Source organism: Drosophila albomicans, chromosome X (genome assembly GCF_009650485.2).
Source record: "Drosophila albomicans strain 15112-1751.03 chromosome X, ASM965048v2, whole genome shotgun sequence".
Classification (NCBI taxonomy): Eukaryota; Metazoa; Arthropoda; class Insecta; order Diptera; family Drosophilidae; genus Drosophila; species Drosophila albomicans.
The window spans coordinates 13,929,138-13,954,415 of NC_047627.2; the positions used below are offsets into that span (position 1 = coordinate 13,929,138).

At 38.1% G+C, this 25,278-nt stretch overlaps 1 protein-coding gene across 1 annotated transcript; it reads left to right on the top strand.

The window, feature by feature from the left end:
• The first annotated feature begins 6,815 nt into the window (after window positions 1-6,815).
• Window positions 6,816-23,460, top strand: LOC117563452 (myc protein). Its single transcript, XM_034241840.2, has 3 exons — window positions 6,816-7,819; window positions 9,565-11,010; window positions 18,204-23,460. Exons 2-3 carry the CDS (start codon window positions 9,690-9,692, stop codon window positions 19,127-19,129), a joined length of 2,247 nt encoding a protein of 748 aa, XP_034097731.1. The 5' UTR covers window positions 6,816-7,819; window positions 9,565-9,689; the 3' UTR covers window positions 19,130-23,460.
• The last annotated feature ends 1,818 nt before the right edge of the window (window positions 23,461-25,278 follow it).

The window sequence follows — 25,278 nt, forward strand, 5'->3', positions numbered from 1 at the left end:
TTATCCTTAGGTAGATAGATTGTAAATAAATAAAGAATATATAAAAAAAAAATAATAAATACTTTCTCAATTACATTTCAATACGTTTCTTATAATATTGTATTTAAATAATTAGTGAAGTAGGTAAAACATTTCATTTTATCATTTTCAATATTATTTTTATTAGCATAATTAACAAATTACAAATTGAATTCCCAGTTATTTTCATAATTTTCGTTGAGACATGTCAAAGTGTCGGTTAAACTATGAAAATACATGTCATAAATACATGTGTGTGTGTGTGTGTGTGTGTGGCATAGATTGCTGTGGCAACGTCAAGCTTGCCACATGAGTGTCCTTGAGCTTGACAGGTTAATGGTGCCGCAGCAGTTTCAATTTGCTTGGGTTGGAGGCGATGTTGTCTGGCTGCTTTTCCTCAGTCCTCCCCAAAAAAAAACATTGTGAATCCTAAGTTGTCTCTTCCCTGTTTCCCCATTTCCCCAAATTCACAATTTCCTTCTATCCTCTCCATTGTTTGTCCTGTTTTGTGCCCCTCCACTTTCCCCCCGTCAGCATTGTTTCCACATTTTTTTCCGTCTGCCTCCTTTAGGCGCTTCCCTTTTCCCGCCGGATGCTGCGTCAGCCCAGACGCTGTTATGGCCCACAAGCAGGATGCAGGAAGAAGCAGCGGCGTCCATTTTGTGTAGCTCGTGTGACCTTCAGAGCCCAAAACGAGGCAAAGGATGCGTGCCGTAGGGAGCCCAAAATCTTCGAAGGATTTTCTTGATTGCGCAGCAGACAAACGCTGCCCTTTCCCTCCCTTTCCCTTTCCCTCCCCCTCACGCTTTCTGCACATGCCTGTGTCCCTCTCTCTCTCTCTCTCTTTCTTTCACACGCTCTCTACGCAAGTTGAATGTCCTGTTCGGTTTTTTTTGTTGTCTGGCAAGTTTGTTGTCCTTGTTGTTGCTGTTTTGCTGAAGGTCGCAGACAGCACGCAACGCGACTACCCCACAACTCTCTCCACCACCACCCCCCAACCCAACCCCTACTAGCTTCTCTTCGCTTTCCACCACGCTGCCCTTACTCACCACACACACGCCAAATATGCAGACAAGGATAAGCAGCTTTCCCTCTGTCCAAAAAAAAAAGGTGCGCCTCCCTTGGGGCGTGGCACCGCCTCAGACACCTTTAAATCTTTAATGCAATTTTGTCGCAGAAACAAGCAAAAAAAAAAAGGGAAAAGAAAAACACAAGCCGCAAATTGCCCGACGACCTTGATTAGGCCACAAAGCAAAAACAAAAAAAGCTCAGGCCACCACAGACCACCGCTCCCACCACAGCACTGTCTGCATTCAAACACTTTCACTCTTTCACAACCCGCAAGCAACATGCTGCCGCAACACACAAAATGTTGCTGCACTCATAACATGTTGCGCGCATTCTCTCTCTCACTCAAAACATTTGCTCACCACAGCGTTTGTGGTGTGTTTGTTGCTGCTGCGCTCATCTCACTCACTCAGTCACTTGCTCACCACACACACACACACACACTAACATACACTCACTCACTCAGTTGGCCACTCTCTCACTCACTTGCTTGCCGCTCTCTCGCAACTCGTTTCGAGTGTCAATTATTTTTGCACTGCCTCAACTTTGGCCTATGAGGTCTATAATTAGTTAATTGCATATACAGTTTCAATTGTTGGTGAAATTCAGGCACACCAAAGTGCAAGAGAGCGACAGAGAGAGACACAAAGAAAGCTTGTAAGAGAGGCAGAGAGAATGGCATTTGCATAAGTTGTGAAATACCGGCATTAAAACAAGAGCAAAGCAGACCGGCAAAAAAAAAAAAAACAAAAACGCAAATGTTTTGCATCATGTTCGCGCAAAGCTCTCTGTGTGTGTGTGTGAGTGCGAACGGTACGCCAAGCTCTGTGTGTCGCCAAAGCGGAGCGACAGAGAAAATGCGAAACGAATTCAACTCGAAGTTCGAGTCGAGTTCGCCTCGCCAGCGACGTCGAACGTCGACGTCGTTGTTCTTAAGTGCAGGTTCATTCCGTTATAAAGCTCGGCGAATGCATTTGCTTGCCTGCCTGTCCAATGTGTGAGTGTGAGTGTGTGTCTGTTTGTGAGTGTGTATGTCGCGACTGTACCAACGACAACGAAGCGTCTTCAGCATTGTCGCCGTCGTTGTGGCTGTTGTCTTCTTTGCGTATTGTTATTTTTGCAGCTGCTGCTGCTGTTGCTGCTTTTGTTTACTTACTCTCCTTCTTCCTCTGCTGCTGCTGCTGATGCTACTTCGTTCTATTGTTGCTCTTTTTGCACTTGTAATCCTTTCATCTGCTGTTGCTGCTGCTGCTATCGTTATTGTTATTGTTATCGATCAATTACAGTTGACGTGTATTATGAAATTGTTAAAGCTTTTCATCGGATCACGATATTATGAAATTATACTAAAAAAGCTAAGCAAAGCTTTTACCTCGCTCTATGCGTCACACGTAACTTTTGAAAGCACTTTTTTGCGTTGTTGTCTTATTGACTTTACTCTCTATGCACACACCACATATTGCACTTTATTAGGTTTTTGGAATGCCAAATAATGATAGCAGCTGGCGCCAAAGTCATTTAATTGCCGTCGACACGCACAGCAAATACCCTGTAATCGTTTTTAAACATTGCAATTGCCAACTATGTTGCAACTTGAGAAAATTTACTTGAGACAAATTGCAAAATAACTTATTTCGTTTGTAGTTCAACTCGGCAATATAGTTTTGAATTATTCAATTATTTTAAACATTATACAATTACCTGATGTTTCACTAAAGTTTTATTTGGCAATTCATAGTTTTCATATTCAACACTTTTGTATTTTTTATTTGGTTTCGAAATTTGTAATTATTAATTATTATATGAAAATGAAAACTATTGTTAAACTAATGTTCTATAAATTAAGCAATATTTAAAAAAAAATTAATAATCAAAGTAAATTTTAAATTTTCATTGCTATATATTTCAAATAAAATCAACACAATTTTATATTGTCATTGTTAAATATTTAAAATCTAATCTAATTTTGGAATAGGTTTTGAATGTTTTAAAAATTAATTTTAATAATAGAATCTAATTAAATCAATTATTGAATTTGTTACTTTGCTATAATTCCGTTATTTAAGAAACATTTGGCATATCGATTACACTTTGCTTATCGATAAATTCTTAAGTGATTTATCACAGTCAATAAAATCATTTTGGAATGTTATTTTTTTAGTTAATCTCAATAATTAAATGTGATTGACATTCAATCAACTTCTGAATCTTTCACTTTACTAGTACTCCGTCACATAAGAAACATTTGGCATATCGATTTCACATTGTTTATCGATAAATGCTTAAGTGATTTGCCACAATTTATAACGACGCAAAATGACAACAATGTTGCCCTGAAGTGGATGCCATATAACAAAAACTAAAAATACTACGAAATTGTTGCGTGTCAAGCAGACAGACGTCGCTTATCAGTTGACAATAGGCCAAAGCATACTCTTCACACACACACACACACACAAACATGCATAGAAGCAAGCGAAAATGCATAAGCACCTACTCAACAGTTGCTCAACAGTTTTGACGGCGGCGTCTGCGACGTTTGTATTTAAATTGCAATTACAGCAAAAACACCTGCCAAAGCAACAGCAGCAACAACAACAACAACAATGGCGACGGCTGCTTATCAACAATAACGGCATGTCGTAACGCCCTCTTGCTTACTACTCCACCTTCTCCCTCTCATCCTCCTTCTCCTTCTCCCCCCACTCAAGCAACTGATTACAATGTCATTCGCACGTGTAAGCCGTTAAATATGCAAGCAACCTTAAGACGAAGCTACGCAAGAGAGCAAGCGAGCAAGAGAGCGAGAGAGCGCAAAAGAGTGAGGCAATGGAGGCAGCGCAGTTTGGCGCCTGCAACGTAAAAAGCCTCAAGTAAGCTTTTCAATTAACAAAACGTATTAACATTTGAATATAAATTAGATAATTTTCATAGTTTTGCATTTTGCATTTAAGAAAAATAATACAAAACGTCTCTGCCGACGTCGACGCCAACTGAGGACTAGCTGCCCCCACTCACACACACACACACACGCATACACACTTGTTGACATTATTTACGCAGTTGGTTGGTTCCGCAATGGCGACGACGCATTTACTATGAACATAAAATAACAAAAAACGCAAAAAGCCAAGAACAAGCAGAAAATAGCATTTACAAAAAAAAAGAAGAAAATAAAAAAAAAAAATAGTACACGCGCGAAAATAATTGCGCAAAATAGCAGCTACTACTACAACAATAATAATAAAAGCGACGAAGTGCAGCTGAAAAAGCAACAACAACAACAAAAAACCAAACACAAAACTGCATAACAAATGCAAAGAAAGGCGAAAGGCGAACAACAAAACTAACACTGACTGACTGTGCGATATCCGATCGAAAAATTTGAGCAGCGAATTAAACTTAAATTACAATTTTTTTTTAACTTAACTAATATAGTAATTGTATTAATTGTTTTTTATTTTACATTAAATTAACATTAAATATTTCTTTAACTCCATAAGTATAATCATTTTGACTTATCACTTACCCGATATACCCTTTCATGAGATGACAATAGGCAAAATGCGCGCCAACCTGACGAAACATCTCTCGCTGCTGCGCTGCACTACTATTTCTGCTGACGTCGACAGCGACAGCGTTGCGAAGTCAAAACAAAACAAACGCGCGCGTGTGTGTGTGTGTGTGTGTGTGTGTGTGTGTGTGTGTCGAAGGGCCACAAAATAAAAGCGACTAAAGCTGCACGCGCGAAAAGTGCAAAGCGAAATGCATAAAAATGTAGACGAAAGCAAAAGATTTTTCGTATGTGCATCTCTCACTTTATTCTCTTGCTGGCAGTTGCCAAAATTCACAGCAATCAAAAAGATCAAAATGGCGACAATGCGATGGAGTTTGTAGAAACAACTTAAATGCCAAGAGTGGTGGGAAGGGGGTTTAAATTTCCTCGTTGTCGCAGTGCGCTGCACACAATTTAATTTTGGCATCTGCTTTGTGAAATTAGAAGCGTATTATGAAATATTAGCCATGCCCACACATCGCCTACAACTAAAGTTCTATGTTTGCCAGCCCTGCAGTCTGCCTGCGTTAGTGCGTCAAGAATGTGTCAGTGTGTGCTACGTGCGTGTGTGAGTGCGTAAATCTAGGCTGCACTACATGTGTGTGTGTGTGTGTGTGTGTGTGTGTGCGCTTCCAAGCTTCCTTGCGGTTTTTGTCGCAGTGCCTTTTGCGGTTTGCGCACATATACTCTACAGTGCACTATTTGGGCAAGAGTAATTTTGTCATTCAGTTTGGCATGCTAAGATAATAAAATCAAATTGAAATAGTTTTGGAAATTTAATTTTTAAAATTATTCAAATAATTAATGTACAACTAAATTTCAATTAATTAGGGTTTAAAAATATTTTTTTAAATGTAATCATAAATATTTTGAGCTTTATACATATATATTAAATTTTATTCAAGCTTTGATATATTTTGCAACAATGTACACCAATAAATTATTGAGAAACTTTTTAATTCAATTTCAACTAGAGCATTTCGCATTCGTAGTTCATTGATTAATTGTTGCTCCTTTTGCTATCGATACCCTTTTTCACAGCTTGCTCTCTCAACTCAATTATGCTTTTCGTGTGTTCTCCATGTATGCATCTTCTTCCCCCCTTTCTACACTCGGCAAGCACCTTTGTTGCTGCCACTGGAATTGGAATTGGAACTGTTAATGTAATTTGATAGCGCAAGCAAGCAAAAGGAAAAGAAAGGAAAAAAACACAGAAAATCCTGCTGCGACTCCTGTTGCTTCTAGCCTTGTCTCACTCTAGCGCACGTATTAGGATTGCAGTCAATATGCTGATGAGTTCGACAGCCTGTGTGACAAGTTCTACACTCCCCTCCCCCTCCCACCACTCCATCCCAACGACCTACCATGCCAGTGTTATGGGGCTATGCAATCTATCTCTTTTGTTTGCATTTGTTTTACTTGTTGTTGTTTCATTTGGGAGCGCATAATTAAATTAGACTTGAGGTAGGTTTCATATGTACATATGTATATAAAGTTGTTGTTGACTCTCTTTGTTTTTCTTTTACTTAGTTTTTTTTACAATGTTGTTTTTTTTTTGCTTTTTTAGTTGCGGCTTCTTCGCTTGCCGCAAAGTTCAGCAGTTCAATCAACTTGAGGCGCAACAGAAATTCGAGTTGCCAAACACAACTAGAAAAAGCTACAATTACATGCCGTCCACATAGGAACATATGTATGTACATACATACATATTTATATGTGTGTGTGAGTGTGTATCAAATAAATGCACAATTTCTTATTTAATTAATAATAGCGCAAAACAAAAACGCATTTCACTTCAAAACACACACAAATAAAAACACACTCACACTCACACACACACATCGAATATTGCGCTCAAAAAGCTTTTTTTGTTTGGTAGCCGGCGGAGGCCGCCGGCCGGCGCACAAAAACAAAGGTAAATAAACAGAGAACGCGTTAGCGTGAGCGAGAGAGAGCACGTGAGTTGGGTTGCGTTGTCTAATGAAATTCATATTGAGTTACACACACACACGCACACGTGCACGCTACTCAACCGTGCTCGCATGTGTGTGTGTGTAAACGAAACGAAATTCAACTCAAGCAAGGCATTCTCACCTCACCACCACACACCACACAACACTTGCTCACCACAGTTGAAAGAGAGGCGACTCGACCGGCCCAAGAGATATTGGAAATCACTCTTTCTTTAGACTCAGGCACGGCTGAACGTTCGTTGCTAACGTTTGCTACGTGCGCTCTAATTCGTCTTTTGTAGATTTTGGCTGTTTCCCGCCCAACAAAAAAAATCAAATAAAACACAAGAATTAAGCAAAATAAAAATATACACAACTTAAAAAATATATACATACATATTAATCTACATTTAAAATACAAAATCACTAAGCTTAACTAGGCAAAGCAATAGACGACAACAAGTAATCAAAGCGAAATATACAAGCATAAGTTACCAAAAAAAAAAAAGAAATAAAGGAAATTGCAAGAAACGGAAAATAAATTCAAACGGCGAGCATCAAATTCGCAAGTGTAACAAAATAAAAATAAAGAAAGACAAGACAATTCAGCGCCCGCCAAAAAAAGAAAAACCGAAAGAATTCAAATAAAATAAAATAAAAGCTGCTGCTAATATAAAGTGAATGTGAAGTTACTACAACAGCAACAACAACAACACATAAAGCAGACAATTTTTGTGGGCTTTGAAAGTGTTAGTGTGTGAGTGAGCGTGCAAATGTGTGTGTGCAAGCAAAAGGAGCAGGAGAAGAAGGAGCAGGATAGATAGATGCCGCTTCGCTACTGCAGAGCCACAAAAAAAAAAAAAACGCAACACAAGAAATCAAAGTAACGAAAGTTTTCAAGAAGTGTACAGAGGAGCAGAGAAAGACGTAGACAGCAGACACACAAGAGGAGACTGTCAAGCAAAGAAAAAGGAAAAAATAAAGATTAAAGTAAAGAACATAAAATTGCAATTTGCCAAAAAAAAAAAATTTGAATTAATCGCGAGTGCGTTGCGTGTTATAAAATAAATTGATGTAATATATCAATATAATTTTTTTTTGTTCTTGCTACAATTTTTTTCGGGTGTAAAAAAACTAATTTTTTTTTGTTGTGTAAAAAAAAACCCATAACTTTACAAGCCGACAACAGCAATTGGATTACAAAAAATAAAAAGCACAGCAAAAGGTAAGCAACAAAAAAAATTCTAATTTTTTTTTTTGGTCTCAAGAATTTTGGGCAAGAAATTTACAGACACACAAGCACACACACAAACACACACACACACATATGTTACACAGATTTCTACAAAATTCGTTTTCTCGCGAAATGTCGACGTCACAGCACCGTTAGAATTCGTTGCCGCTGTGGCTGCTGTTGTGTGCGTGCAAATGCAGTTTGCAATATGTGTGAGTGTATCCGTATGTGTGTGTGTGTGTGTGTAGAGAAACGCGCGTGCCAAATTTATTGCCGTCTACGTTTTGCATACTATTTACTACATTTTGTAGGGCAGAGTGTGAGGAGAGGAGGTGCATGTTGATGGGCGCTGCGCGCGTTAAGAGTGAAAGGAGACAGACAGAGATAGCTAGACGGAGATCATCAACACAGCTTTTATCAGTTTATGATTGATGCAGAATACAATACACATTTCCATAACGAGAGACAGAGAAAGAGAGAGTGATGAGCGTAACTGGGTATATGGTATATTAAATATGATTTTTTGTTGCCAAGCTAATTTAGAGATCGCAAATCAAATAGAATCGAAACAATTTATTTATAATTAAAAGCGCCCCGTCTGTTGTATTTTGCTCTGATAACTTTTCTGAACTGTCGACGTCAGCAGCAGCAGCGTCGACTGTGGCGCCAACTGACGACGTCAAATGAAAATGAAATTCAAAAAATTGACAATTAGCTTGAGCTTCGTTAGTATGTGTGTGTATGTGTTTGTGTTTGTATTTGCATGGATACCGTTACCGTTACTTCTTTATGCAGTCTCTCTTTCTTCAAGATGGCGACATATTAGAATTTAATGAAAATAGTGTAAATGAAGGAGAATGCAGAAATCAGAAATGAGTTTTATTAAGGGGGAATTTTTATACATCATATTAGTTCTCTATAAGTTTTACTTTTATCATTATGTTGATAACGCCACAACTTATAACTTATCGCAAAATAATTAAACACAAAAGATAGCGCAATTAATGAGTTCGAAATTGCCAGAAAATTAGATGACAGAGTTGAATGAAATTAAGCTGACAGAATTTAATGAAATTAAGTTCTAGAATAAAGCTGACAGCATTTCATGAAATTAAAATTCTTCACATAATACGAAATTAATTTAATGAAATGATGTTCTAGAAAGAATTTGACCGTATTTCAGAAATTCTAGAAAGAAATGGAATTAAGTTCTTAAGGCAATACAAATATTAAATTGGTAAATTTATAGAATTTGAAACATAAAATTTGTTCTAAGTAACAATAAAAAATTCTTACTAATACAAATTGTCATTTAATAAAAATATTTAAAAGTAAAAACCAAATAAATGACTTGAAAAATAATCGGAAAATAAATAAATTAAATGAAAAATGAATTAATAAGTGCAAAATTTTCGCGCTCTTTTTATAAAATAAATTTTCATTACAAAAGTAAAACTGAAACAAAATTGTTTTGCAATAAAATTCGTGTTTTAAAATAAATGTCATTATAAAAGTAAAACTGAAATAAAATAGATTTGTAATTAAATTTGAAATTCGAGATTTTGAAAGATAAGTTTTAATAAATACTAAATAAATGAAAGAACAAGTTTCATTAATTTTATTTCTATCTATCTAAAAAAAAAATTATTAAATTATTATTTATCTATTATCATAAAAAATGAAAGGTTCCATTATTAAAACGAAATTAAACTCAATATTTCTTTCTCGCTTTGCAGTGTGTGCTACAAAGAATATAAAAAGAAACAAATCACTCTCAGGACGACACTGTAAAAACTTACAGTGTTGGTAAATACACAAAAAAAAACGTAGAAACTAACACAGAAATAGAAAGATAGAAAAAATGGCGACAATGTGCTTTGAAAGTATGAGCGGCTGTGATTTTCCACACGATTACGAAGACAGCTTCGCCGACACATTGAAAATGCCCCCCCTCGACGAGTCACTTTTGTTGAACGATAACGATATGGTTGGCTTCGAGGATCTTGTGTTCGTCGGCCGCAAAGAGCAAAGCATCCGCGGGGATGTGGCGAAAATAGCCGCCGAACGTTCGTCATGGATGTTGGATGATTTGCATGACATTATTGACATTAAACCCGATATACGTAATGGAGATTGTATGTGGTCATCATTTGGTAGCGCCAACACTTGCAACAACAACAGCAGCAGCAACAATGGTTGCAACGGTGGCAACAACAGTGCTTGCAACGGTGGCAATTCGGCTGCCTCCAGTTACAGTGAAAGCAGCGCTGTGCCACCGGCAATTGTCAGTTGCAGTGGCACAATGATGATCAAACACGAGATGACCGAGGACGATGAGGATGATGTGGTCGATGAGGATGACAATGATAATGATGACGAGGAGGAGAATTGCAACAGCAGCAACAACAGTAACAACACAAGCAGCAACATATGCAGCAATAAACTGACAACATTTGCCACATCCGCTAGAATTACAATTCGACCAAACAAATCGGCGACACAAATGCGCTACAACAACAACAACACAACGTCTTACAGCAGCAACAACAATGTGGAACAACATATACCGCCAGGTGCATCATTGTTGCGTAAGAGCAATCCTTCGACTGTGGTCTCAGCCACCGCACTGAAACTGAAGCAACAATATCACTCGCTCAATCGTCGTTCCTCGCCCAAGGAGTCGACGTTCGTCTTTCCCGATCCACCGCATCAGGATAACAACAAGGAGGATGCATCGATGGCGCCAGTTTTTCGTCACAATGTCGATTTGGCCGCTTGTCTGGTGGGCAGCAACAACATCTCGTTGACGAGCAGCAGCGAGCCAAACTATCACATTGATCACATCAGTCGCGAGTTGCAGAATGGCAAATCACGTTTCGATTTGTATCACAGCAATTATCAGCCACAGATTAGCGATGTTCTCGATGTGATCAGTCAACAGGTAACAGCCGATGCTGCTGCCATCTCAGCATCATCATCATCGGGCTCATCAGCATCAGCAGCAGCAACCACATCGACGACAATGTCACCGCCAGCGAGTAACTCGGATTGTGATTCCGATGATGGTGATTGCTCCATGGTGGACTCCAATTGCGGCTCTTCGTCATATATGCGTCACATTAGTGATCACAGCTACACGCGCAGCGAAATGGAGACCAATCTAGAGACGCCTTCTGATTCCGGTGAGTTTTTCTACCGTTATACAAAAGTGTTATATACACAAAACTGTTATACAGCGAGTCCTTTGAAGTTATGAAGTTAGTTCTATTAATCCATCAACTGTTATACAAGTGTTATACTGTTATACAACTGTTATACTGCTATACAGCGAATCCCTTGAAGCGCAGTAGTTAGTTATATCAATGCATCAACTATTATACAGTTGTACATCACTCCTTCATCAAAGTGGTGCAATTGCCAATTAAATTCACACCATACTATTTCCCATTCACAATTGTCGATCGAAGCAAAAATAACTGTGCATGGCAGCTCTCTCTCTCTCTTCCTCTTTCCCACCGCTTTTCCTTGCACAACATTCAACTAGTGTTGCCGTCGTCGTCGCCGCCGCCGCCGCGCTGTGTGTGTGTGTGGGCGACATGGGAAATGACGCGCCTTAGAAAATCGATCGCCTACGTCAACAGCAAACGTAGTAAACTTTTTCAATGCGCGCCCACACACACACACACACACACTTAGACACGCCTGACGTCGACAGCGGCAGCAGCAGCGCAGTTGCCGGTTGTTGGTGTTTGGGTGGTTAAAAGAGCTTTCATTGATTTTTGTTGTTGTTGTTGCTGTACATTTCATTGGCGCCTTGTGGCCTACGCATAGCGACACTACGTGACCCAGCCCAACCCAACACCACCCCCTCCCTCCCTTCTCTCTCCAACCCTTGAAGTGATGGCGCGTGGCTTTCATGGCTCATTATGTTGTTCCCCACCATGGCGTCATCCCCTCTCTCGCTCTCTCTTTCTCTCACTCATTTTACATCCCCCATCGCAAGCAGCGTCTTGCGCAGTTTGTGCTACGCCCAAAAACAAAAAAACGAAAGCACACTATCTATCTTTCTCTCTCTCTCTCTCTCACTCTCACGCTTTGACAACACCCGATTTTTCAAGGATGTCTGCGCCCATGCCACAAGCCACGTGGCGGCATTTTGCGCCTTGACTTCGCCAGTGTTGGGTTTGGGTTCAATGTCTTTGTTAAGCGCCAAACAGCCAAACATATGGAGCAACCCTCGCGCTGCAAATACTACTACGACTACTACTACTACTACTACTACTGTTTTACTACTCTTCATACACTTACACACACACACACAGCTGCAATTTGGCGCGTAAAGCTTGTGTGCTTCCCATTCACAAACTGCATGCAGTGCTCACCCACACACATACACCTACACTACAATCGTCGTCGTGCATAAAGAAATTGTACAAGTCTCGTTTTGTGTGTTCGACGTCGGCACACTTCGTGCACACTTCGGACACTTCTTGCTGCTTGCTGCGTTCGTTCGTTTCGCGTTTGCCTGCCGAGTGCATTTGCACTCGAATTGCAATTGTTGTGTTTTTTTTTTGTTATGTCTGTTTTGATTTTGTGTTGATGCTGCTGCTGCTGCTGTTGCTGACAGCGCTGCTCGCATGCTGCTTTTTGGTTGTACATTTTTGGGTGTTGTCTGCTCTGTTACTAGGCGTGCTCATTTATGCTATGTCTATGTATATCTATGCGTGTGCGTGTGCATTTGTATGTGTTAAACTATTAGCGAAAAACGCCCACATAATAATATGATTCAACGCCTAGCGTTGTGGCGATTGCCAAAAAGTCGCGCGCGTGAGACGATAAAAAAAAGCGGCGACGTCGCTGCTATCAGCAGCGTCCAGCAGCAGCAGCAACAACAACAACAACGTTTGATGATAATTGAAAAACGCAACATAACTCAAGTACACACACACGCACACTCTCGCATTTTGTCAGCTGCGAACACACGAATACAGCATGGCAACAAAAAGCAAAAAAAAAAAAGCAAAAATATTCAAAAGCCAACAACACACACACACACATACACGCAGTCGGCAACTGTAACAGGTGCGTGCTGCCGATTAAAAGCGGTGTATGTGTGTCTGTGTGTGTGCGCGTGACGCTTCATTAGCAGAGCATGATTTTGTGCGAGCGAGAGGGGGAGAGTGTTGGAGTAATGCAAGAGATGTGTGGCGGAGAGGGTGGAAAGAGGATGATAGTTGATAACGCAACAACGTAAAGGATTGACGTATGAGCAACAGTTGAAGAAATAGAAATAAACCTTGCTGGCTTCCACTGCTCAATTAACTGTTTATGTTTGCAGAATTTATCTAATATTTATCTAACACACACACACAATGTTCTATTAATATACACGCATAGTTTTCGCTTTTGCGTTTAGCTCTTCTTCTCTTCATGTGGTCAGCCATGTTTAGTATTAGTTGGCGCCTCTTATTTCCATTTCCATTTTCATTTCCATTTTTTTTTTTTGTTTCACGCACATTTTATTGGCATTTTCGCACCTTTTTTGACTCTGTGTGTACACAAAAAAAAAAAATCGAAAAAAAAACTATCAAAATGTTAATGAACTGAATGAAGGTCGCGCAATCATAAAACCTGCCAAAAAAGTGCGTAGCAGAAACCGAATTCGAAGCAGAAAGCGAAATAGCAACAAAAAACGAACTCGACTTTTATGCGTTCTAATATTATTCTATTGTAATAAAAATAAAAGTCTAGAGCGTGTGTGTGTGAGGGAGACGCATATAGAGCCATTTTAACTATGTTTTTTTCCATTTGCGTTTTGTGCGTGTGCTTCTGGTTCTTCATCTTCTGCTAATGGGGTATTTACAAGTTGTGGTCAACACAATTGCTTGCTATAATAACTACTTGCTGCCGGGTATTGTAAAGTCGAGTTTATTTTCTTTTTTGCCTTCGGCGTTTTTACTTTCATTTGCGACGAAATTTATGCGTCTGGCGCCAACTTACAACATTTCTGTTTCTGTTGTGTGTGTGTGCCCAACCCCAAAAAATATAACAAAAACAACAACGCATAAAAAGACGCAAAAGAAGAGAAGAGGAAGCAGCAGCGGCAGGAGCTTTAACAATGCGCTGCCAGCGTCGTCGTTGTCTGCGCTGCTTTTTTTTTTTTGTTTTCGCTGTTGCTAGGCGCGTCTTTTTCGGCTGTTCGTCGTTCGTCTCTCTGCGTGTGCGTGAGTCTGTGTGAGAGTGTGAGTGCGTGTGTGTGTGTCTGTCTTGACTATGCGCGTCGCCGCTCTCGCTCACTCGCTCGCCCGCTCTCGCAAGTCGTGTGCTTGACTTGCTGCTTATTCTTCGCACACGTGAAGCAATAAATTGTTATGCTCAAGGTCGCAAACGACGACGACGGCGACGCAGCAGCGGCAGCGGATGGCAATAAAATAAAAATGCCAAAATATATGTATACGCACTTTGGCTAGCGACGTAGACGTCGACGTCGATGTCGGCAGCGACGTCAACGAGCCTCCCTTTTTACGGTTTTGCAAGTTTTTGCTATTGTTGCGGATATACACAAACACACACACACACACACAGAGAGAGACAAGTAAAGCATGCATACATTATGTGTAGCAGCATTGTTGCTAGCCTTTGACACGCCCAAAGAGCAGCAATGAAGATGTTGCCAAAGCCTAAGCAAAATGTTGCCAGACGTATTTCAATTGTTGTCATATTTTATGTGCTTTTATGTATGTATGTGTATGTGTGTGAGCTATTGATACATTAGTGTTGAGCACTTTTGAATGCTTTGGCGCATTGCGGTAACTGGCCCCTTAACGACTTTTTCTTTTTTTTTATTGCTCTTGACTGATGAGTCATAAGTGGTGGTGGGGGTAAGCGCGGGGTGGGGGAGATTAAGTATTAAGCGATGCTGTCAACAAAGTTGCCAAGTTGCATTTTGCAGTTTTGCAGTCTCGCAGTTTAGCATGCACTTGGCTTTTGTAGTCGAGCGTGGGAAATTTTGCAGTCAGCGGAAGCGACTCTTCATCTTCTTCTTGCACATTGTGTGTCTGCAATTGCAAATTGAAAACCGCAATGTTTTTGTGTGTTGCTAGCCGAGCGACATGTTGCCAACACATGTTGCACTTTGACAGCCACTGCTGTGAGCGTGGGAACAACAGTTTGTGATGCACTGCACTGCATCACTTTGTAATTCTCTCGGATCGAGCGTGTGTGTTTGTGTTTTTACGCTAATCTATAGTCATCAAATTTCTGCGAAATAAAAACACAACACAAACACACACATTAAATTTCTAATTTCAATGGAAGCCACAAATAAACAATAAATAAATGCGAAGAGAACTTGAAATATTGTGAAATGAAATCATTGTGTGTCGCCCAACAACAACAACAACAACAATAATAATAATAAAAAAAATTACGACTTGTTTTTGCATGTTGAAATTCTTCCTGCAACGTAAACAAAGTCGAGACTCAATTAAACACTTTACAACTGTGTGTGTGTGTGTGTGTGTGAGTAAGAGTGTTCCATTACACCCCCTCCCCCTCTCCAACGCTCTCCCACTCGTTCTCTCATGTGGGCGTCAGCGAAAAAAAGTGTCGTCAGCTTTTCGTTTTTATGACTTTCGCGCACATTTTTGCTGTACCCGTGGACCACTGTGCGCATAGCGGCAGAAGAAGAAGACACAGACAGATCTGCCGTCATATTCTGCTGTTCTCCTTCTCCTTCGCCTTCTGCTTCTTCTCTCACTCTTGCGCTGTGCATTACATCATATGCCATTTTTATTTACGTTACGTATTACGTGATGAGTTTTACGTTACGTTGTGCACTGCACTTGCGACTTTTTGCTGTGGCTGTCCTTTTGTTTTTGTTTTTTTGCGTCTGCTTTTGCATTTTGTCTTTGCTCCAAAGTATATTGCGTTTGCTTTTTCGATTCGTTTCGTTTTAGTTTTATGTTAATTTTGTAGGGCAAAAGTGCTGCATGCTAAAATCTGTATGTGTGTGTGTTAGAATGTGTGTGTATGTGTGTGTGTGCGTGCAGCTGCATAAAAGTTGCGCAACTTATTTGTTGGTTGTCGTCGTGCATTTTATTTGCAATTGTAATTAACTCTCGACACAAGCTGTTTCCTCTTTTGCTTTATTTTGTTGTTGTGTTTCGTTTTATTATTACTATTATGGTTTAGCTTTTGCTTGCTGCTTTGATTTGCTGCGCGCGCTGCTTAGCAACAAAAGTTGCCAACTCTCTTCGTAGTGTTTGGTTGCAAACAAGTTTGTCTGGTTTTTTTGTTGTTTTTTTTTTTTTTGCTTTGCTTTTTTGTTCACAGCATCACAGGTACACTGATTATATTTGCTTTTGCTTTTGTTACCAAGAGCTGAGGAAATCCCCTTTGGACAACAACAACAACAATAAACTAGTTGCATTTGTTTTTGCTTTTGCGCAACACATTTGGCGCCATTTGTTTCTGTTGTTGTTGTCGCTTGCAATGCAAATCTGTGTCTGTCTGTCTCTCTCCCCCTCTTTCTATTGCTTTGTCGGTGGTCGTCGCTGTATGGCAACATTTTAAGTTTGCTGCGTCAGCAACATCTCGCAGTTCTCGTTGTTGTTGTTGTTCTGCATTCCAAGACGAAGACGAAGACGCAGACAATGCTGATGACAAAACAAAATGGCCGCTGGTCACATTCTTGAAAGGTTTTCAGGTCTGCAGTCTGTCTAGCCATTTGCTGATGTGCACGCCTTGGCAACATGTTGCCAAAGGTGATGCAACTCATATACTTGTCCGTATGTTGCCATCTCTTTCGCACTCTGCTTTGCACTTGGACTTGGACTTGAAGCTTGAACTTTGCCAGCTCGCTTTGCGTGTTGTGCATTAAATTTCGCTGTTTGTTTCTTATTTTATTTCTTTTTTTTTTTTGCTGTGCTGAGCGCAATCTGCGTTTGCACAGTTGCCACAAAAAGAATAATAATAAACGCCAAATAATAATCAACATTTGTGCAAATACTCGAAAGAGAAAGAAAGAGAGAGAGAGAGACTGTGACATAAGTTTCGTTTTTCTTTTTCAATAATTTGATTAAAGGCATTCTCGAAAGCACAGGGCTGGGTCGCATTTTTTTTTTGCTTGCAACACTCGGTGGCAAGCGACGCCGGCGACGACGTCATGGTTGGTTCAATGGACGCGCGCCAAACGGAAGCGCCAAATTAGCAACGGAAGCTGTTGGCGGGGCACCGAAGCGAATGTGAGGGGGCAGAGAGGGAAATGTGTGGACGACGACGCGACGCATGCTGCTATTTTTTTTTGGGTATTTGTTTTTGCCCCCATGCCCCACTATCGCACACTTCGCTCTCACTCTCCCTCTCTCTTTCGCTCACAGTTGCTTGGTACCGTTATCAGCAAAGCGTGCGTGGTTGCGCTTGTCGAGTTTATAGTTTTTTTTTTACTTTGTTTTTGGCAAAGAAGAACGCACGCACAAAGCCACAACACAGACCACCCAACTAACAGCCTTTCCAACCATCCGAACCAACTCTCAACCTCCTCCCCCCAAGCCTATCCTAAACCCCCCCCCTTACATTTTATGTGCTCTTTTTTTCTACTGCTGTTTTGCAGTTCTTTCTGCTGTTGCCATGCGGAAAAACGTTTGGTCGCATGACGTCAGCGCGCCTAGCGTCGCCTTGCTCTCTCTCTCTCTCTCTTTTAAGGGCGTCGGTAGGGGTTGGGGAGTTCGCTTTCTCGCTGTCTCTTGGGGGGGAAATGAGGAGGGAGGAGGTGGGAGGTCGCTTTGGTCGTTTGTCTGCGTGCAAATCTATTGCTTCCTGAATTCTGATACTACTGTTGCAAGTGGCGTCAAGCCACTTGTGCCCCACAACGTTGACACACTAATCCGCTTTGCGTGGGGCACACACACACACACACATTCACAACCCTCAAGTGTGGGGAGTGAGAATGACATCATCGTATGGTGCTCAGTCATTGAACTGTCGTTGACATTCGCTAGACATTTGCAGGGCTTTCCTTTTAAAGCTACTTACTGACGCGTCTAGGCGCGTCGACAACTCGTTAATTACACTCGTTGCACTTTACTCGTCACATTGAAACCTTTGTCTACAACTTGTAATTCGTTATTTTCAACACGATATGAAAGATGTATCATTTTACTCGTTAGTCTCTACTTGCTACTCGTTACATGTTAACTACTGTTCGTTTTTCTCATTGCTTTTGGTTTTTTGTTTCTATAATTTGTAACTAGTTAGTTCGTTTACACTCGCCACAGTTGACTCGTTAGTTTTTACTCGCTACTCGTTACATCTAAACTAATGCATTTTTTCTCTTTGCTTTTGTTTTTCTCCCTCTCTCTCTCTCTACACACAGATGAGGAAATCGATGTCGTCTCACTCAATGACAAGACGCTGCCCACAAATCCCTCGGATCGCGATCGTCGCGCTCTGCAAACAAAGGTGGCCAACAAAATCTCGACCATACCGCCACCGCGACGCGGTCGCTATGAGTTGCCCTACACACCGGCGAGCAGCAGTCCCGTTAAATCGGAGGCCAATTCCCGTTTCCCATCGCCATCGAGCACGCCGTATCAAAATTCTGGCGCCGCTGTGGCCACAGTTTATTCACCGCTGCTCTTGCGCAACACCAGCAGCGGCAGCAGCAGCAGCAGCAGCAGCAGTAGCAGCAGTGCTGGCAGCGATTGTGCAACGTCAACGATGCTTTGGGAGGGCAGCAGCAGCAGCAGCATCAACAACAAGAGCAGTCGCAAACGCTATCAGGACACTTGTCGCAGCAGTGGTGCGTTCTCCAAGCAGTTGCAGGCATCGAAAAAGAGCCGAGCAAAGTTGAGCAACAACAGCGTTTTGTCAACGGCGCATCCAGGTGCGCAACTGAAGCAACAGCAACACACGTTGGGCGCCAACAGCAGCAGCAGCAGCAGTAGTGCAAGCAGCAACAGCGCAAACAGCAGCAATGTAAACTTCAGCGTGATGAAGCGTCAGTTCAGTCTCGATGAGGCCGACACCATTGAGAAGCGTAATCTGCACAACGACATGGAACGTCAACGTCGCATCGGACTTAAGAATCTGTTCGAGGCACTGAAGAAGCAGATACCCAATATTCGGGACAAGGAGCGTGCGCCCAAGGTGAACATATTGCGTGAGGCGGCAAAGCTGTGCGAACAGCTGACTAACGAGGAGCGTGAGTTGAGTCTCAAGCGTCAGTTGCTGAAGGCGCAACTGAAGCAGCGACAGGAGAAGATTGCGCGTCTTCGCTTGAGTATGAATGCCGCCGAATGATGATAGCGATGATCATCATCGATAGACGTAAGTGTGGGTTAAACGGGTTAAGGAGGAGTTAAGTGAGATGATCATAAGTTGAGATGCGCAGAAGAAAGCGTATGTTTTTTAAGCAGCGGGGGGGCAAAGTGTGCGGAGTTGGCTTATCGAAAGAGAGAAAGAGAAGCGCTTGCAAGCAAAAAAAAAAAAAAAAAAAAAAAAAATGACCATAAGAGAGAATGCTACCCGATATAGATATATATATATATATATATACAGCAGATATATGCATATATAAATAATAATAATTTTTTTTTTTCTTATAAGTGTACTTTGACGTAGGCTCACAAGCATTTTTTATGAACTTCAATATCAGTTTTTAGTATTAGCTATTAGAGCGTACGAACGATCAATCGAACCATGTCTCGATGATGATTACCGATTAACGATTAACGATTGTAATAATCTATGATGATGATGATGCTGCAAGTTGATGTCTATGCATCGGATGCTATAAACAAGAATGCTATGTGTACATTTATTATATATATCATCGCTATATATATATATGTATATATATATATATGATTTTTATCTTCTTATGCGATATCGATATATATATATATATATACTGCTTCTCTAGATGATAGTTGAAAATAGTGATTTAAATTGGATTTCTTTAATGTGATATTTTTTGATTTGATTTTGAAGTAAGCAAAATGCAAGTTGGAAGAAAAACTTTAACTAAAAACTTAGGCGGCGATAAAACCGATAAACCGATAAACGATAACGAAATACGCAACTAGGTTTACATGGAATTGAATAATGGAAAAAATGGAAAACGGAACGAGAAAACACACAAAACAAATTGAAGTTCTCAGTTTTCTTACATTTTATTTGATTTTTTTTTCTTTGCGATTTACGATTTACTATTATTATTACTGTACATAGAAACTAGGGAGTTTAATATTAGATAGCTACTTAACCATGAAGGGAAGGACAACAAAACAAAAACAAAAACCAAACAAGGAAACAGAAAAAAAAGGGAAAACGGGAATAAACGGAAAACAGACGAAAGATGCAAAATGAAAAAGAGCCACTAAAAAGTAGCAGCAGAAGAAAAACAAAAAGTTGAGCTTCTTGGGTGTGAAAGAAAATTCAATGTATAAAGTTGACGGAAGAAGAAGTGGAAGAGAGAAAAGATGTGTTAGAACGTAGCCAAGAAGTGAGCTACAATTGAAGAAGAAAACAAAACAACATGCAAATGAAAGAAAATGCACGCAAAAAAGAAAGAACTAAAATTTATACAATTTTTTTTTTTTTTTTTTTTGTTTTAGTAATTTAGTGTGACCATCCTATATATTTATCGATATACGACGATCCTTTTTATATATATATATATTTACTATTAGCTATCTAGTTACTATATTTTTTTTTGTCGCTCATATATTTGATATATACGAGTGATCGAGTATATATATAGTCGATATACATACTTATAGCATTTTGCACAATGAATACGCAAAATTGTCTATCGATTTTTTTTTCTGTTTTTCATTACACACTTATTCTTATTGATAATCTAATTCTATATAACATTAGACGATATCGTCTCAAAAAAAGAAAAGAAAAGAGAAGGAAAACACACACACAATACAAAATACAAAGTGTTACAAATTTGGCCGATTCATCCGATCGGTTTAGCTTTCTTAGGGCTTATAAAGGAAACGCTTACACCAATTTTACTGCCTATATATTTTAGATATATTATTACTACAAGCGGCTTATTCAATCCCCCCCCCCACACACACACACACACACACAACACTTCCCTCAGATAAAAACTCCTATTTACTATATTTTGTTTGTTGTTTGCGAGAATTTTTTATTCAATTTTTTTGCAAACTTTATTTTCGACAAATTTATTTTGATTTGTTTTCGGGAAAACTTTTTGAGTTTATCCTTAAAAAAAATTCTACAAAATGCATATGAAATGCAAAACAAAAACCTATTACAACGATATAAACAACAACAACAACAAAAATGGGAGCTATAGTTATAGTTAATAGAAATGAAAAAAAAAGAGAAAAACTGAAAAAAAGGAAAACAAAAATTTTGTTAGCTGCAAATGCAAAAAGAAACAAAACTTTTTGTCAGCTGTTCAACTGTCGATTTTTTGCTAATAAGAGTTATATATGAGAACCGAAATACAACGGAATGAAAAGAAGAAGAACATGAAAATGAGAAAAGAATTCAAAAAAAGAAACTACAAAAATGCTTAGAAGAAAGTTTTCAAACATGAAGTGAAAAGAAATAAGAGAACTTGAGATAACGAAAACAAAACAAAACAAAAATAAAAAAACTGTTATTTAGGTTTAGTTTGCTTTTTTGATAATAACACGATGATAATGATGATGATGATGATAATCGATGACACTAACTAGGAAACTATTAGCCAGCTAGTAATACTAACTAAAACACTAACTAACTACTACAAATACAACTACTATATACATAAATAATATATCTATATATATAGAGTTATGCATATATGATATGATATGATACCCAATTTATATGTAGCGACGTTTCAACGAAATTTAGTGTGTAATGGCTTTATTTTTTTAAAACCAACTTCATGATTCTATATATAATCGATGGGGAAAAATATTTGAAACTAAAAGAGAGAGAAAATAAAATTGCTGGGTCAATTTTTCTGAACGCTTGCAAACGCATGTAAATATTGAACGAAACGAAACGAGAAATGTTGAAAATATTGGGGAAAAATACTGAAATATTAACTCTGAGCCACTCCCACTTCCGCCCCCATAAATAATTTTTTTTTTTTATATATATTTTATAACATTATAAAGAAAAATAATGCATATATTTACATATAAATATCTACACTATTTAAAGCGATATTAAAAGAAAAAAAAAAAAACAAAAAAAAATCGAGAAAAAAAAGAAAACAAATTGTTATATGTAAAATGCTAATCAGCTGTTTAAGCAATTTATTGAAAGAATTACAAAAACAACAACACTAAAAAACATTTTTACACGCAAACAAAAACAAAAAATATAATTTATATTACTAAAAAAAAAAGAAAGTAATAAAAGTCTATTATTTTTTTGTTGTTTAAAAAAAGAAACACTGTAAATAGAAATCTCGTTAAATACTAGTTACAAAAAAAAAAAAAAAACAAAAACAAACAATATTTTCTTATCAAACAATAGAGAATAGAGAAATAGATCCAATAAAACCGGTAAACACAAAACAACAACAAAAAAAAACAGAAAAATGCGCCACATATAGCAATAGACTTAAGCGAAAGAAAAAAAAAAACGGAATATTGTAAAGATTTTTTTTTCGATAAATAAACACACACACACACACAACACACACCCATACAACTGCATATTGAATTGTAAGCTCACACACAAACACACACACATACACACACAACATACGAATGCACCTAGTTTCCTATAGTACATAACATGAAAGAAAATACAACAGCAACAACAAATACAACAACTACAATTTGAAAACCGTACAAATTTATCAGCAACAACAATAACCATAACAACAACAACAACAAAAAGCAATTTAATTTATTGTTTGTTAACAAAAAAAGAAAATACCACAAAAAAACAAAACCCAAAAAAAAAAAAAAAATGAAAATAATGTAAACTTATGCATTTTATTATAAATCTTTTTTTTATAATATTAATACTATTTGGTTTATCATACTTTTTATTTAATTTTTTACGTTTTTTTGCAACCAAGTGAAAACACAACAACAACAACAACAACAAAACAAGATAAACAACAACAACAACTACAACCAAAACCTCCAAATCCTCGCAAATATAAAAAAAAAAACAAAACAAAACAAAAGAAAACAAAAAACCATTATGCTTATGTTTATAGATTTTTAATTTACAATTTTTTATACACATAGTATATACAAATATATATATATACATATTTAAAATCGGAGCTAACGCTCCGCATAGTTGTTGAAGTAACTGCAAAAAAAACCAATGAAATCAAAAAAAAAAAAACCACACAAAAAAATCGCAAAAGAAAAAAAAAATCCTGAAAAAACACAAAAAATCTTTTTTTTCTGGAATTTGTTTAAAATATTTTTTTTTTATTTTTTGATTAAATTTTTTTCGATTTGGCAAAAACAACAAAAAAAAAAAAGAAAAACTATGTTATATTTTTTCATGAAACGCAAAAACACTAAATAATACTATATATTATATACATCTATATATATATATATAAATATTCTTAAACAAAAAAAAAAAACTTATAAATATGTCTTATATCTAATCATTTTAACTCGTTATTTAGTTACTTATATATTAATTGTGGCAAGATTTTCGGCCCGTAATAAAAACAAAAGAAACGAAAAAAAAAGAAAATGTATATTCGATAAATACATAGGAAACAGAATATATATGTATTTATTGATATATATATATTTATATATATATCATATATTATTATTACAACCAACAACAACAACAACAACAAACAGCAAGAAAATATTTGCAAGCAAAACAAAACCAACAAAAACAAATGTTTAATTATTATTATTATTTTTTTTTTCAAAATTTATACCTATCAAATTATACAATAAATATTTGAACATACCAAGAAAATCAAATTCATTTATCGTCTTTTTTATTCTTTATACAATATACTTTTTTATCTTTTTGTTAGCTTTTTATTTGTGCTTGTTAGAAGAAGATGAAATTCAACTCTTTTTCTTTCTACTTTGTATCTGTGAATCATCGAGGGGTGTTTTTTTTTTCCTGGTCGACATTTTATTGCGCTTCCAAATAATGCAAGCCAGACTACTTATCTAAATGCGTGAACCCGGGACGGGGGGAAAAGGAAAAAGGGGAAAAGTGTTTTCGATGTCTGTGAAGTGCGCAATCAGTTTTGATTAGGCTTGAATCAATTTCACATGCCTGCGAAATTTCGTCATTCCCCATCGAGTGAATCACACACAGTTCACAAATGATCCCCTCACACCTCTGTTTCTGCTTCTTCTTTACCCCTTTTTGGCCACGAAGTGAAGCCAATTGGATTTGTCGCCGTTTCTAATCAAGTGCATCAAAGTGCTGCTCGTGCACGACCCGGGACAACAAATGCCAGCAAAACACAGAGAGGGAGAGAGGGGAAGCTGTGGGCTAGCGTACACGCCTCCACAATTCACCACCCTCTTCACTACCCCCATTCAGTAGCCCCTTCACTACCCACTTTACTACCCACATTGAATACCCCTTTCACCGACCACTTCATTATACCCAGTTAAAACTCCCCCCTCATTCTCCACTTCACAGACCCATTCACTACCCACTTCACTACCCCCATTTACTACACACCTTACTACTCCCTTCACTACCCCCATTCACCCACCGTGGTTTTCACGCTCAAATTTTGACACCAGAAATTAAGTTAATTCAATCAATTTTGTTGCTGCTTTTTGTTTTCACTTTTAATGTGTCGCCAACATGCAACAACAGCAACAACAACGACAACAACCGGCAAATTGAATAAAGCTCAAAAAGCCGGCCGGGAGACAGCAACAACAACAGCAACAACATGAGAGAAACAACATCAACAACAACTGCGAACAAAAATCACAACAAAGTTTTGTTATTGTTATTTGCTGTTGTTGTGATTTCTTTTTGTACTTTTTGTCTTTCGGTATTATTTTTCATTTATTTATTTCGCTTGTGTTTTTCCGTTTATGTTATTTTTTTCTTTTTTTGTTTTTGCGATTAAATTAAAAGTTGTCAAGCGCGCGACAAACGCAAGTCGCACTCTGCATACGCTTTCCGCTTAGCTTTTGCTTTTTAGCATTTAAGATAATAAAAATGATCTATAATATACATATATTATATATAAGAAGAAGCACTCAGGTATATTTGAAAATCGATATATAGAAATAATAATCATGAAAATAAATATCTAATGAGTAAGATAAGAATATAAAAACAAAAATTTGACAAAGAAATTGTCGCTAAAAGCGAGCAAGGTTCGAAACGAAATGTTGAAAATTCTTAGATAGTTGGTTCATTTGTATATAAATTATATTATTTCTTTTTATGGTATTTGTGAATTTATGAATTTTGTTTTTGTTAAAAAA

Excerpts from the sequence above, each read along its gene's own strand:
- LOC117563452 (XM_034241840.2), top strand. The coding sequence starts at position 9,690 with ATGGCGACAATGTGCTTTGAAAGTATGAGCGGCTGTGATTTTCCACAC. Across the intron at positions 11,011-18,203 it reads AGAGACGCCTTCTGATTCCG|ATGAGGAAATCGATGTCGTC; the intron begins GTGAGTTTTTCT and ends CTCTACACACAG.